The sequence below is a fragment of the Amblyomma americanum genome, chromosome 10, assembly GCF_052857255.1.
Source record: "Amblyomma americanum isolate KBUSLIRL-KWMA chromosome 10, ASM5285725v1, whole genome shotgun sequence".
Taxonomy (NCBI): domain Eukaryota; kingdom Metazoa; phylum Arthropoda; class Arachnida; order Ixodida; family Ixodidae; genus Amblyomma; species Amblyomma americanum.
In genome coordinates, this window is record NC_135506.1 from 16,911,307 (window position 1) to 16,927,377 (window position 16,071).

General features: G+C 45.1%; 1 protein-coding gene across 1 annotated transcript in view; it reads right to left on the reverse strand.

The window, feature by feature from the left end:
• The window catches only part of axo (axotactin), a 140,030-nt gene that overhangs the window by 63,828 nt on the left and 60,131 nt on the right, over positions 1-16,071 (reverse strand). The window contains exons 2-3 of the mRNA XM_077639090.1: positions 3,496-3,549; positions 1,344-1,674 (exon numbers count right to left, since the gene is read on the reverse strand). Of these exons, the coding sequence (XP_077495216.1) occupies positions 1,344-1,642 (299 nt within the window). The 5' untranslated portion in view covers positions 1,643-1,674; positions 3,496-3,549. The remainder of the gene's footprint in view (positions 1-1,343; positions 1,675-3,495; positions 3,550-16,071) is intronic.

Here is a 16,071-nt window from a genome sequence, read left to right on the forward strand (position 1 = left end):
AGAAGACCGTTCACTCCCGTATTACTCCCTTACAGGGCAGTGCGTGTCTACAGTGTACGTGCCACTCAACACTGTAGAAGCAGATATGCATGCAGCACATTGCAGAAGCAAATATGCATGCAGTCGCGGAAGACACATACGCCTCCACCCGACATTTTCAATTGGGCCAAGCGCTTAATGTTTGACTGGTAGCGTCTCTAAGTTTCAGCTAGACTAGCGCAGCGTTGATTTAAATCACAGTCATGCTGTCAACGTATGTACGAATATTGCCGCCCGCTATACGAACGGAGCTAAAGTCTAAACAGTGACCTCTAATAAATGCGTATGCGATTTTTTTAAGTGTTTAGACCAACTCTGTTTCACACAGTTTTCTTTTTTTCTGCTTTTAGTTCAAGGCAAAAATGCAGTTGCATAGTGCCGCTCCCCTCAGTGGAGGACAGCCGGCGACAAGAATAAGATATATATATATATATATATATATATATATATATATATATATATATATATATATATATATATATATATATATATATATATATATATATATATATATATATACACTTATGAAGGGAGCCAACAGTCACCGAAACCAAGGTGCATAGGGGAACGTTATTATTTTTTATGTAATATTATCCCACTGATAAGCACAACACATTAAATAAAAAAAATAACGTTCCCCTATGCACCTTGGTTTCGGTGACTGTTGGCTCCCTTCATAAGCTTGTCAAACGGGCCCCTCATTTACATTACCGTGTCTGCTAATATATATATATATATATATATATATATATATATATATATATATATATATATATATATATATATATATATATATATATATATATATATATATATATATATATATATATATATATATATATATATATATATATATATATATATATATATATATATATATATATATATATTGTTGCAAAGTATGGCGGCCGTACACTGAAACACATTAACCCGGATTAATGGCTACCATTTTTCTTTTTTTTCTTTTTTCTTTTTTCATATATATATAAAAATTGTTGCAAGTGTGGCGGCCGTACACTGAATACCATTTTTTATTTATTCCTTTATGTTAGCCCTTAATATCGAGTTAGGGAGGGTGTTATATAAAGGGTCTGATTATTAACGCACCAAAAACATTCGACATTTCTAGAAACCCCGAAATAAAAACGCATTTCAAGACAAACTAAAGGAACAAACTATATGCACAGAAATTTACACCACCACAGCATGAACCGTGCATGCTGTATACCCTTGACAGCACTGCATGGTATCTAAACCGAATTGATCAGTGGGGATCCCAAGGACAGACATGTGGCTCCACTCACTTGAAGGAGAAGGTGATCTCCCTGGTCTGCTGCAGAGGCCAGTCGGTGGGCTCCACCCTGAGGAACGAGCTCTCCTTGAGGAAAGTGAACACCTGACTAGAGAGGAGCAGCCTGCGCTTGCTGCCCGAAGTACCGGCCGGGGAGCCGTCCTCGCCCTCGACGGAGATGTTGCCGCTGTCGCCAGAGGAGAGCCCGTTGCCACCGACACCCGCGTCCTGGGACACCACGCCGATCTCGGCCGCCACCAGGCCGAGGAGGCAGGCGGCCGCCACGATCCGAGGCCACTTGGGCCGGAACATGGCCGGACGGTGCGTGGGTCTCGCTGCACCGCCTTTCCGCGACATGATACGAAATGATCAGAGGTTAGAATTTATCCGATAAAAAAAGATCGACAGTAGCATCTGAATTCATTTCTTGAAATTCGTTTTTAACCAATAAAGATCATTATCTTTGAGATGTACAGCCGTGAGCAACATGAGAGGGAACAAGCTTTTTTGCTATGAATTGCAAATTTTCTGGTAATTTCGCCACTGACATTGAGACTGACTTGAATATTATACGCCAAGAAAAAAGCCAGTTCAAAAACAGAAAAAAACCCCTACGCCTTCTATACACATAGTTATGGAGTAATCAATGAATGAATGTTGAAAGTTCGTTCCCTCTCATACTGCTCACGACTGCACGTCGCAGCATGCTGACTATTGAGTACGTCTCCATGGCAGTATTGTTGTCAGTAAAAAAGAATATTATATCACTTTTTTGGACACGTGTCCCGCAGCACACAGGAATTTTTACCGGAGAAAACTGGATTAAAAATCTTCCCGCCCGATTAAAACTCGTGGCGTCATTACATAATAGTACGGGTTGCCACTGTTTTGAAGTAAATGGCGGCGCAACGGAGCCTCCGGGATCCGCGTAAGAAAATCGGTGTCGACGCACCCATTTTAGTTGCCAAATCGGCCGTTGATGGCGACACCTTTGTTTGGTTTTTTTTTAACTTTTCTACCTTACAAAGGCTCTGTTTTCGGCGAGAATGGCCTCTTTGTGGTTACAGTGCGGAACTCTATCGATACAAGCTGACTTTCATTTATCTATGGTGTCCTTCTGACGACATTATGGGAGCCGGAAGCGTAGTGAGACAATGCTAACATTCTGCTAAACCAGTTTCATGTCCTTGCGATAGCGCCTTCGACTGCCTGCTTTCCCGAATGTTAGAGCTTTGGACCAATGCACGCGATAAAAATACAGATTAGCTTGCGTTTGAGGACCCGGTAACTGTTTCTAAAATGTATTATCTTCGCAGTTTTTAGAAAGTATTCACATGAAAAAGGCCTCGAGCAATCGTTAGCTCAGAGCCTTTCTTTCTATCGTCATTATTCGGTTCTGCTTTCTTACATTTTCATGCTAGTACTTTCATTCTATCTGTATGTGTGCTGCCGGCAGTTGTGTATCGCTTATAAACCGCCAGGAAAAAATGGACATCTACGTGAGGGTTGTCCACAAAACTACCCTAATAAGAGAATTAGAATGGTATCATATCCAAAACCAACAAGCAATGATGGTTTCGTTTGTGGGGGTTTAACGTCTCAAAGCGACTCCGGTTATGAGCGACGCCGTAGTGGAGGGCTCCGGAAATTTCGGCCACCTGGGGTTCTTTAACGTGCACTGACATCGCACAGTACACGAGCTTCTAGAATTTAGCCTCCATCTAGATGCAACCGCCACGGCCGGGATCGCGCCCGCGTCTTTCGGGCCAGCAGCCTAGCCCCATAACCACTGAGCCACTGCGGCCGCCCAAAAAACTAATGAAACAGAATATTATTGTAGTGTGGTACATCCCAGTGCGACTATGTAAGAAATCCTGCTCATAGCCCTTTTAATCAATTGTAATATATGTATAATTGCCGTTCATATCTTCAGCCACAGTAACCCATATATGAACAGAGAGCAGAAACAAAAATGTTTCCAACGCAGTACTTGCACGTGACACGTGGCATGCATTTGTGCAAACATGACTTACAGACCTAGGAATAGACTGCCCTCTTTTAAATGCATATAAGCTTGTTGGAAGTATCAGTTCGTTGAATTAAATCGATAACAAACGCATTCGGTGACGTTTTAGGACACAACAGAGGCACAGAAAAAGACTCACCGATTAGCAAGCGTAATGCTTGGCGCTCAAGTGGATACTACGCCATCATTCCTCCTGAAACGAAAAGCGAAACGTCAGTCGCACTTCTCGTTTCAATCTCTCTCGTCGCTTTGAATCAAACTCAATAAAGAGTTCGAATTGGAGCGCCGAGAGCAGAGGCCTCAAGGAGAAGTTTTCTTCTCCGACGCTCAGAACCTTGGCCGGCTATTTTTCGCAGATCTTTAAACGAGAGTAGAAAGGTCATCCCGAAAGACTGCAGTGTCTATTGGAGTAGTAAAGCGGTGGGCGCAGGCCAAGCATATTGACTCTTTCTAGTCCAGAATTTATGTTTCAGATTATTGAAGTGCGTCATCCTGTCGAAAAATAAGAGCCATTCCCAACATACAACAAAAAGTTTTGTCGTTCTGTCTTTACGACAAATTTTATGCGGTATTGCGAAGATGTTTGTTGTGACGACAAAGGCGGCTCTGTAGTACGACCGGGGCTGCACAATACAACAGAAAATCCTGTTGTTACAACGAGATTTCTGTAGCCAGGTGCCCAAATACGCCAAGAAATCTGTTGTGTACATGAGAATATGGGAGGAATAGACACTTTTAAAGACCTTGATAATCTCCCATCCACTTATGAGCAACACTGTCAGTTACGAGCAAAGCGAGCAATACTGACGCACCATACACACAATAACGGCAAATGTACGTGAGTATAATAGACGCCCTTATTCGAGCACAAATTATTGGTCATATCTCAAGAAAACATACTTTGCAGAAACAGTCCTTAAAATCTATTTTTTTGTTAACGCTACCCTTTAAGAAAAAATTGAGTTCTACGAACAATTGCGCATAAAATTTATGCACCATAATAATTTCTTATACCACCGACAAATGAAAGCATCGGAGCCCATGCGTCATCTAATAATGGTTATTTTAATTTCAATTTGTTGTAACATGGTAACCCCGCTGCGGTGGCTCAGTGGTTACGGCGCTCGGCTACTGATCCGGAATTCCCGTGTTCGAACCCGACCGCGGCGGCTGCGTTTTTATGGAGGCAAAACGCTAAGGCGCCCGTGTGCTGTGCGATGTCAGTGCAAGTTAAAGATCCCCAGGTGGCCGAAATTATTCCGGAGCCCTCCACTATGGCACCTCTTTCTTCCTTTCTTCTTTCACTCCCTCCTTTATCCCTTCCCTTACGGTGTGGTTCAGGTGTCCGCCGATATATAAGACAGATACTGCGCCATTTCCTTTCCCCACAGACCAATTATTATTATTGTAACATGGCAAAGAATGATGCCTCATTGTCCGAACAATTTCTAAGACCTGTCAGCCAAGAACGTTGCCGGCAGTGATCCCTGTTGCAACAACACGGGAACGACGCCAGAGAGTTCGCTAACGCAAAAAGAGCCAATTATTTGTAAGAATCACTTCTAAGCGATTGCGTGTGCCTTCCTCCAGTGATTGTCTTAGGTTGCGCTGAGGTTTTCCAAACCAAAAAAGTCAATCCACCCCATCCTTTGGAGAGAAAAGATCGGTTTACTATGGTTTTTCACTTCCATTGCTAATGCGAAAGCAATAGATGGCTTATAGACACGAAAACCCAACACCACCCAAAATAGTGATGTTACAGACCTCGCGATTCGTCAAAGCGGTGTGACTTCACCAAAGGCGGGAAAATACAAAATGTTCACAAATAATAGTCAGTACTTGTACTTACAGTGTACCAGCTAACTGTACTTACAGTGTACCAGCTAAAAGGAATGGAATAAAGTTAGAATGGAATTTAAATAGACTCTACATCGAATAAGATTAGAATTGGAGTAGAATTGATATAGAATGGGAATAGTATTAGAATATGGCTGGGACAGAATTGAAATAAAGAATAGAATTTGCATAGAATTTAACACCTTCCGCATTACCGCCTTTTGTCTCATCAAGATAAAATACAAATAAGTGATGAGGTTCTGGTAGCTCTGTGGTTTCTTGCCGTAAGGCACGCATTCCAGTGTACTTCCGCATAATATGGCTAGTGATGTTAGGGAAAAACAAAGAAACAATTTGGACCGATTCGAAGAGAATATTCTGGGCAGCAGACCAGAAACTCCACTGTTCAAGCGGGAATACGAATTTTGGTACGGTTCAACCGCAGATAGTTACCCGGAATATGGCTGGCAAAAAAAAAAATTAATGGTCTTCCGGCGATGTGCTCCACAGCACAAAATCGACTTTCTAGAATAGTCGTGTGCGACGCTCCCACGGCACCTACCTTGGGGCTAGCAGTATTGTACATAAATGAGGAACTTAATAAATAGGGTGTTCGCAAACGCCGTTAGCGTCGGCCAGAGTAGGCTCATTAGGTAAATGTACGCTGAATCGTTCGCATAATCTTTCCATTAAGGTTTCATTAGCCAGGCGTAATACTCGCTCCACCTAGATTATTCACTCTTTTCGCGAATGATAGAAAGTAACAAAATTCAACGGAAGCAGGAAAACCTCAGAAAATCGTCGGTCAGAAATACACGTGACTTCAAGCAGTAACAGCGTTTGCGAAAAGGCTGGATTGTTGCGCGTTTTTTTTTTTCATACTATCGTCGGCCCAAATGATGTGCTAAAATGCGACCAATCCTGGCATCCCGCGGACAGTATAAGTATACATAACCAGCAGACAGCCGCCTTTCAGCTGCAAAACACAAAAACAGCCCCACGTCACATTTCTCTTTCCGTTGCAAAGTTACTACGATTGACGCTGAAATCTTAAATGGCTTGGACGGACAGTCGATGCACAGTGGAATCACTCAGAACCTACATCTCGGATATGTCGCGAATAGAGCGGAAAAATATAATAAACGAAAGAGCAGAAATCGATGAGGTGTCATTTTTTACATTTACAGGCCTCCCCTTACAAAAATTTCTTTAGACAGTCTATAGACTGTCCATAGACATCTGTCTATACAGTCTATAGACTCTCTATAGACAAACCCTAGAGAGCAGTCTATAGGCAATAGAAACCCTATAGACAGTCTATAGACAATCTGTAGATTTATAACCATACACTTTTATTAGACTTTTGTCTATAGAAAGTCCATAGGATATGAATTGACAAAAATAAATGTCTATAGAAAGGCAATAGAGGCTAGAAGAAGTATATAAACTGTCTATAGACCATTTTTGTAAGGGTCAAGGGTGTCTTAATCAGGCTAAGCCTAACTCATAGGCTCACATCGCTCCTCAGTAAGCCATTTATAAAAACGTATAAGAGTTCACTGATTTCCAGCTTCATCAGCAGTCTTAAGGGTGTGTTTTACCGATGCGTTCTCAAAGTTTCGAGGCAAAGTAATGTAATGACAAGAGAGAACAAAGCTTCCCTGCTCCAGTCAGAGGCTCCCAAATCATTCTAGCCCGACTAGAGGCTTAGTTCTGCGCCTGACGAAAACACCGCTGGGAACCGGTGTCCCGTCATCGAGACCGAGACAGAGTGAGATAGTGCCACGAGCAGATTCGACACCACAGCGACAGGCACAGCTCGATCGCACCGGTGTCCGCTCGAGCGTGAAACCGGATCAGGCTGGAACGGGGCCCCTGAATGCGAGATGCGCTGCTGCCGGCACCGATGCATTCAGCCAGCACTGTACGGTGCGCCTGCTGAGTTGCACGATCCGCGCACAGCCATACTGTTGGGTGCAGCGCGTCAGAGTATCACCGAGACACGTGCTCCTCCGCACACTGATCTATAAAGCAGCCCCGATATACCCCCCCCCCCCCCCAAGATCATGCTTTCTGCGGTTAGTGACGTCACTGTCATTGGTTGACAACTAATTAGTGGTTGGGAAATTTTGTTGGAGTGTAAAGGTCAAATACAATGCAGCTTCGCCTCCGATTGTTTCTGTTCCTTATTTGTCGTTGTGTTTTTTTTTACTACTGTAGTGTTTCGAAGACTGCACCAACTATAGCTAAGTTATCAAAACTAATTACATCGTTATGAAATTTACCCTGCAATATAAAGAAAGCAACGAACTTCGACATCGGTCATTAAAGAACTTATTCTCGCAAGCAAGACAAGTTTTGTTCATAAGATTTCTTTCCTACCTGTACCGCATCCGTGAGAGCTATTTGCTCTCAAAATAGTATAGTATAGTATAGTATAGTATAGTATAGTATAGTATAGTTTGGTTTGGTTTGGTTTGGTTTGGTTTGGTTTGGTTTATAGGGGTTTAACGTCCCAAAGCGACTCAGGCTATGAGGGACGCCGTAGTGAAGGGCTCCGGAGATTTCGACCACCTGGGGTTCTTTACGTGCACTGACATCGCACAGCACACGGGCATCTAGAATTTCGCCTCCATCGAAATTCGACCGCCGCGGCCGGGATCGAACCCGCGTCTTTCGGGCCAGCAGCCGAGCGCCGTAACCACTCAGCCACCGCGGCGGCTAAAGTAGTATAGTATAGTATAGTATAGTATAGTATAGTATAGTATAGTATAGTATAGTATAGTATAGTATAGTATAGTATAGTATAGTATAGAGCCAAGCCCCAATATATCGAACCGGGTGTTTCGAATTATTGGCTATATCGAACGACGCGGTGTGCCCCTGCAAGTGGCACTTCTCCTAACGGCGCTCTTCCAACACTTATTGCGCTTGAATGCGGGTCGTTTTCGCGGCTTTAGGCAAATGCTGGAAGCGCTGGCGGTCTGAAACAGCGTGACGAGGTGAACGTGGGATATGCTTGACGGTGGCCTTCAGTCTCTTGTAATCATGTTCCATTCCTCATTGCTGTCAAGTAGTGAATCCAATCTAACCAACTAAACCCCACAACGGTGGCCCTCTCCTGGAGTACTTCGCTCAATTACGAAAGCGCTCCAGAAACCTACTACAACTTAATGCTAACAAGATTATTCTGTTTATAGTGCACTAGCAACAGGATTAGACACGACAGGCACTGGCTAATTCCAAAGCACCGCCCGTTGCGGTTTCGATGCGAAGAGGGTTAAGCTTAGCAACGTCTAGCGAGCGGTGCGCTGCCAGCACTCCGGCAGGCTGTACGTGACTGCAAGGAGCGCGTCACTAGCGTGAATGCAATGTATCCTTCCTTCTAGGTTACAGATAAGCTTATCTTTTGCCATTTTGTATATATCGAACAATCGATAGATGGATAACGTTCGCGATCCCCTTCGAGTTCGATATATCCAGATTCGACTGTAGTATAGTATAGTATAGTATAGTATAGTATAGTATAGTATAGTATAGTATAGTATAGTATAGTACAGTAAATGTAGTCATCATCAGCCGAAGCGGTGACCTTATGGTAGAGCATCCGCCTCGCATTCTGGAGGTGCTGGGTTCGATCCCCAGCGCCGCCGGGTACCCACCGGTTTTTAATGGGTACAAGATTTCCCCCGCCCTGGTGCTCGGCTCTTCTGGGTGAGACTCTTGGGAAAAGGGTCTTTACCACAGTTGCTCTGATTGATCAGCGGTAAGTTCCGCCGTCAACAACGTTAAATCCGCCACTGCTATCCACTGCTGGACAAAGGCCACTCATTGTATAGTGTAGCATAGGATACTACAGTATAGTAACATGCAAATAATACGACACGACTCTCGTGCCACCCACTTTTTTTTAATACTTCAATGACAACTAACTTTTAGGAACCAGATACCTTGCTCTTCTGTGAGCAACGATTCATACCGGTGCTCACAGCAATGCCTTTTCCGGTTGACGTGGCAACCTCCGCACGACTCCCACGGCACTGCACCCTACTACGGAAACTCGGTGCGCGGAGCAACTCAAGCGCGTATGGATGTCGCCGTGCCGCAAGCCGTCAATCGCCCCAGCTCAGCGCGTGTACGGCGATGCCGGTTCCCGCGTTACGCCGCTGATTTCAAGCCAAGGTCGCGGGTTTGATTCCCCGGAACGAATCGCGGCCTCTTTCTAGTGCTGAGGGGTGAGGGGGAGGAAGCAAAGGAAGAGAGAAAGGAACGGCAGTTATACACGCCGCGCAGTTATCTCGGCTAACCAGAAGTAGTTAGGCGTGGAAAGCAAACAGATGAGCAGCATGCACGTCCTCTGCACACGCAGATACGAAGTTAAATGCGGGGGAAATGTGAAAGGTCAAGCAGGGAATCGTGCCTGGAGAAAGTTCACTGCGCTGAGCAAATAAGACGGCCAGGGACAGGGAAAAATAAGCGTGGAAGATAATGTGAAGGAGATATATGCAATGTGATGAGAATGCATAGTTCTATAAGGCCTCTGTGTGATCGCCTGAGAGCGCGTTGTTGGTGCAATCCAGGGCGCACTGAAGAAGAATCGCGGCGGCGTTTTCGAAGAATGTTTTGCACACGGCGCATAGGAAATAACTTTCGAAAAGTCCGCCAGAGATATCAGTGCAGGGCACGTTTTTCACGAGATGTAATTTCTGGAGTAAATTGACAGCATCATGATCAACCTAATTGCGTCCCTATGTAGGACAAAGGCCTCTCCCACTTCCATTCAGTTAACACTGTCTTGTGGCAGCAACCCCACAAGCTTCCTAATCTCATACTGAAATGAGTACCAAGTATTGACCGTAGAAAGAGCGCTAGGAACAAACTGAAGGTGGCGTGTACGCGCATGGGTAGACTACGATTAAGTAGGCATCTAATTAAAAAGCCGCTGAATTGACTTAAAGGAGAGCTTTCTTAAGTTATAAAAGAACAAAAAATAAAATATAGGTGTCGCTATTGACGGCCGCTGTCGCGAGCAAACTGCCGTGCTTCAAAACAGTCGTTCTTCGAGCGAATCATTCAGCCCAAGCTATAGACCACCATTCACTTCCAAGCAGTGATCCCAGAGCCCTTTTCAGTCTGGACGTCGCGACCTTCAATAGAGTGATGAATTTTTTAAACCGAATTTTCTCCCCAATAAACTCGTCTTCTACTGCCGGACGAACATCAACATGGCCGGAAAGAGCAACAAATTCAATTTTTATTCAAGACAAAAATTAGATCAAGTTGTCCTCCCTGTGCCTACAAGCGATAACTTTCGTGCACTTTAATCATGTGTACGCCTACATGGGAGTAAAAAAGAGAGTAAGCAGTACTCTAGCGAAGTCTCTTTTATATAATGGAGGGTGCTAGAGAAGAGCTTACTCCCTCCCTTTTTACTCCCCTCTGTACAGAGTTTACAAGTGCGAAAAGAGTGGCGTGAAGGGGGAGGGGAAAAATTTCCCTCCGAAAGACCTTCTTCCGGCTCCCTCACAGATGGCCTGGCTTCGGCTCCTGAGGGAGCCGGACAAGAGCACGCAAGCCAAGCTTGCGAACCGGATGGGCGACATCGCCCTCCCTTAAGGGGCCGCTAATCCCACCCAACTGATCTTTTAGATTACTAAAGTTTCTCCATACCGAGCCGATTAAAATGCAGTCGGTCACCAACACCCACAGAAACGCAGCTGAAGCTGCAGCGGAGCAAGCACACAGGAACACGCGGTGGCCACCGAGATAAAAGCGTCGACGTTTTATCGCCAGTACAAGAATAATCCATTCCGAGCTGAGTGTGTTTGTGCATGTGGAACGAATGCTACAACTCGACGAGCCTGCGGGCGTAGCAAGTGAAAGAGGAAATTAAGGGCGAGAAGGAAAGGCGGGGAGGTTAACCAGGACAAAAATTGAGGGGCGGTCAATTGCATTTATGCCAGGAAAATGTGATAACATCTTTTCTTTTACTCGCCACTTGCCAACCTATTCTTATTTCATTGCATTTTACTCAACAATCTATTCCATTCCTGTTACTATTCCAGTTACGATTACATTCCGATCCTGATTCTAGTCCCAATTCCGATTCTATTCGTATTCCATTTCTAATCGTATTCCGTTCTTTTATTCATTTTTGCTGACTAATTTTTATTTATTGACAGTTTTAGTGAGTCATTCTCGGCCCGGCCTCTCCCTCCATTCCCTTCTCTCCACCCGTCACCTGCCAACTGTGGCAGGTGGCATGCAGAGAGAGGAAACCCCCAAACATCACCTGCCGTGCAGGCTCAACACAATAGACTCCCGACGACGGGCAATTTGCGTCTTCATGGCACCGCTAGTATTATCCCATTAAACTTGCCCGTTTTTTAGGCTGCACTGGTGAAAAGGAATGGGGCATAGAAAAGGAAAAAGTGAGCTGATCTGAGATTTCCGCATGTCAGTCATATAAACTTAGAGTGTCGTCGTTTGCACGACTTTACACTTCACTACTGCTTTTGAAACGTAATACGTTTCATGCTTTTAGCTCCATCGGGAGCCATGAAAAACTTGTGATCTTGTCCACGCGGCAAAATTAGCGCTACCGCGCGCAAAAGACGTCTTGGAGCATGGAACATAGATGACTGTCTATGCGTGAACGTTCGCTGTCTGGTCATTGTATCATGCGACGCGGCTGAGCCAAACGCTCCAGGCGCAGAAGCCGCCGTAGAGATGTGTTCGTGCCAGCTTCAGAACAAGGTAGTGTGGTTGATGAGCCGCGGTTATTGTCGTTGACCCTACCTTGCTCTGGAGTTAGGCCGTAAACTGCTGGTAAGAACCACTAGCTACTCCATTCCCTTTCTGCAGATAACGCCGTAACACCGGTACCGCCACAAGACGTGCTCCTGGAAACGACGTCCTATTGCTCAGGTCGCTGACAAGTACTCCAGCGACAGTAAACAACATTTACAATCGACACTGTGGTTTCTTTAGAATGTGCAGTCAGTTCTACTCTAGTAGCGTCCAAACTTGCAACGAGTAGTGCACAGTCAAAGAGAGAGGCAGAACTCGAAGCTGACCCTTGACCTTCCATGCTGAATAATAAGTTTTTGTCGGTCTTTCTAATTAGGTTAACCGGCTATGGCGACCCCGTGGCTACGGCGCTACCCGGCCGGGACTATGGTCGCGAGTTCAATACCGGGCACGGCTCTTACACTTAAATGAGAGCCGCACTTTCGGTGACTGGAATGAATCCCGGTAATTAGAAGCCCCATACTCTAGCGTATTGTCCTCATAGAAATAGAACCGGAACCGCGGAGACAGCGCCCGAAGCCAGGCGAGCCGCAAGCGAGCCAAGTCGCGTCTTAATCTTGCGCCATTGAGTGCTGCTTCCGGCGCGGGCCTAGTAGTAACCGGCGCTTATCGCGCTCGACCTCCCGGCTTATCGCGCGGGACAGGACGTCAGCCAGCGGCAGCAACACAAGCGCGGACGCATACACAGGTGCCCGCTTTGCCACGAAGTCCCACCTCGAGAGCTTCTCTCGGATATCGCTATCTGCCCCGCTCTCTCCGTCTCCTCCGTCTCCGGAGAGAGATGCGCCAAAGTTTCGCGCCAATAAAAAGGCTCGCTGTCTAGATGGTGCGTGCATAACCGCCGACGGAGCGGCCAGGAAAAAAAGACTCCAGAAGCTACGCGGGAGCCGCATGTAAATGGGATGTTTCGTGAGAAATAAAACGTGCGAACGGCTTTGAAACGATGAAGCAACATCGGCAATAACAAGCCGGTAAAGAAGAAGACTTAGAGGCGATTTTTGTCATGCGCAAGCTGCGTAGTAGTCTTAAGGATGGCACGCTCGGCGAAGGTCGGATACTTTCTCCCGTTTCAGCTTCTTTCGCTAGTTCGCGTTCAAACACTAACTAGCAAACATTACGTCATGTCCGACATTCTTGGACACATTTTTTTTTTAATTGGAAAATTGTAAGGAACTGTTATGGAAATATTGAAAGTAATGGTCGACGGCCGCCGCGGTGGCTGAGTGGTTGTGGCGCTCGGCTGCTGGCCCGCAAGACGCGGGTTCGATACCGGCCGCGGCGGTCGAATTTAGATGGAGGCGAAATTCTAGAGGCCCGTGTGCTGCGCGACGTCAGTGCACGTTAAACAGCACCAGGTGGTCGAAATTTCCGGAGCCCTTCACTACGGCGTCCCTCATAGCCCGAGTCGCTTTGGGACGTTATACCCTCTTAAACCAAACCAAAGTAATGGTCAGTCGTTGTGATGTGCAGCAAAATTTTCCTTTCAAAATTTTTCCATCGCTCGCATGGATCAGTTAAGACTGCCATTTGAAACCAATTAGGAACGCTTTTTACGATAACAGTAACGTTAATAGCAAACAAAATACAATCCTGTCGAATGATTACCTGCGGATATATTGACTGTTTTAGTGAAATCTTACAATGTTTGAAAAAAAAAAGCCCGTTCATAAACTCTTGCCCGTACAAAAATGCTTTTTTTCCAGAACTGTTAGGTCTGAGCAACGTGTTTTCAGGTTCGTAGGGTTTCAAACACGCATAGATTAGTCGCTGTAAACTATGAATTTGAAGGTTACTACGATCCCTTCAAGCCCTTTTGTGTGTTTAAGGAAGCCTCCTTCAAGTACTGGTCGCGTATTTTTATTGAGTATTGCTGCGTCTCAATCACCACCGAGCAGTCCTTATGGGTGACGTCAGGATAAACAAAAAAAAAAGACGCGGTGGATAGGACAAATCAAGACATTCCGAACTATAGAGTCAATAGCGCTCATACAGTTGCATGCAAGCAAGCCGCTAGAGCACAGCTGGGCCTCGGCTGCAAGTCCTGCTATTCATTTTTGTTTTTCGTCTTGTATATCCAGGATATACTAAGCCAGGCAGCAGATAACGTTCTATGAAACAAGTGAATGCGTCGTTACATTTCTTTCTGCTCTTTTGTCGAATGCACTGCACTTCGATGAGCGCGCAGGCAGTAACACAGCGGCTGAACGAAAAAAAAAACAAATACTGGCTACGGCCCAGGTGATGCGCAGGAGTTGTTTTTATTTTGTTTTGTTCTGTCTCATTATCATATAAATTTAGGTACCACTGGCAGACATCGTTCGCGACCACGCTATGACAAACATCATTAAACGCGAGAGGAAAAGAACGCATTTACGTGCTTAGAAGCCACATAGATACTTTAGACCACCTTACGACTCTGGCCTGAAGCGTAAAAAAATACCGCGGCGAAAGTAAATAAGGCAGAAAAAAACATTTACTCTCATCTTAAAACGCTAGCCTTGACTATCGGCTGCAAGGAAACTTATTTATTCTGCAACAAGTCTTATTGGCACATATACAATGTCAATGCTCAGCTTCATGCAGAGACACTGAACTTTTATTTGTTTGTTTGGTTGTGTCGAATTGTTCCCATTTTCGGCTGCTTGCTCCAGTTTTGTTTGCTTGCTTGCTTGCTTGCTTGCTTGCTTGTTTTGGATGGGTTGTTCGTTGCTTGTTTGTTATTTTGAGTTTGTCTGTCTGTTCTGCCGAGTTTAGACGTTTGTGCGTTCAGCGGTAAAGGCGTCGCAAATATAGAGGGTCACGAAGTTTTACACGCCATATAAATTCACATAGCAACTATACACAAACTTGAAAGTAATCTTTCCTTACGCGCCATTAAATATGACAGAGAAGTTCCTCCTCGTGGAAAGCAGTGCCTGAAGGTACATCATTCCATTTGCTGGATGAGTCATACACAAACCGACTAAACAAACGGAATACAAATTCTAAAGCAGCCGTATATCGACATCTTGGTGAACGTTATAAAGCATCCCACATGAGCATAATTAATGCAAAAAAAAGCCACAGCGTGGCGTAGGCCAGTGAAAACTCGTTAACAGCCAAAACGCAGTGGCGGTTTCGAAATGCATGCCTTTATGACATCGTCGCGAGCGTGAACAGTGCGCAGTAGGTGTGATACCCACCCGCGGCATTCCGAGAAATACGACATAGCCGAGCAGTAGCCGAAGGATATCCAGGCGAGAAACATTCTTGGCAGAAGGCCAAACCAGCAAAGGCCAGGCAAACAGGCAAGGGCCTAGTAACAGTGCCGGCGATTAATTTGCTTTGGTAATCAGTTCCCAGTTACAGAAAAATCTGTTACTCAGCGTCAAAGCCGACGCGGCAGACGTAAAGACAAGAAATACAAAGACAAAAGAAATAGAAAGACAAGATCAAGGGAAAAAAAGCGTAAAAATAGACGACAATTTACCTTAATAATAGTAATAATTGGTTTTTTGGGGGAAAGGAAATGGCGCAGTATCTGTCTCATATATCGTTGGACACCTGAACCGCGCCGTAAGGGAAGGGTAAAGGAGGGAGTGAAAGAAGAAAGGAAGAGAGAGGTGCCGTAGTGGAGGGCTCCGGAATAATTTCGACCACCTGGGGATCTTTAACGTGCACTGACATCGCACAGCACACGGGCGCCTTAGCGTTTTTCCTCCATAAAAACGCAGTAAATTCAAAATGAAAATTGGTTTTGACGAAAGGAATTGACGCAGTAACTGCCTCATATACCTCGGTAGACACCCGAACTGGGCGTTAAGGGACGGGATAAAGGAGGGAGTGAAAGAAGAAAGGAAGAGGTGACGCAGTGGAGGTCTCCGCAGGCCAAATGCGAATTAGATGCGCTAGAACTTTGGTTTCACAGGGTAATCTATACAGCAATACAGGCCAGTTTCAATTTGAAGTTGACCGGTATCGCTAAATTACCGGGTGTTAATGACAAATGCATTAAATCCACTGAAAACTCATATTTTATGCGAAAAGAGATCAAAATATGAAGTACCGGTGTCGCCATCACCGGCGGATT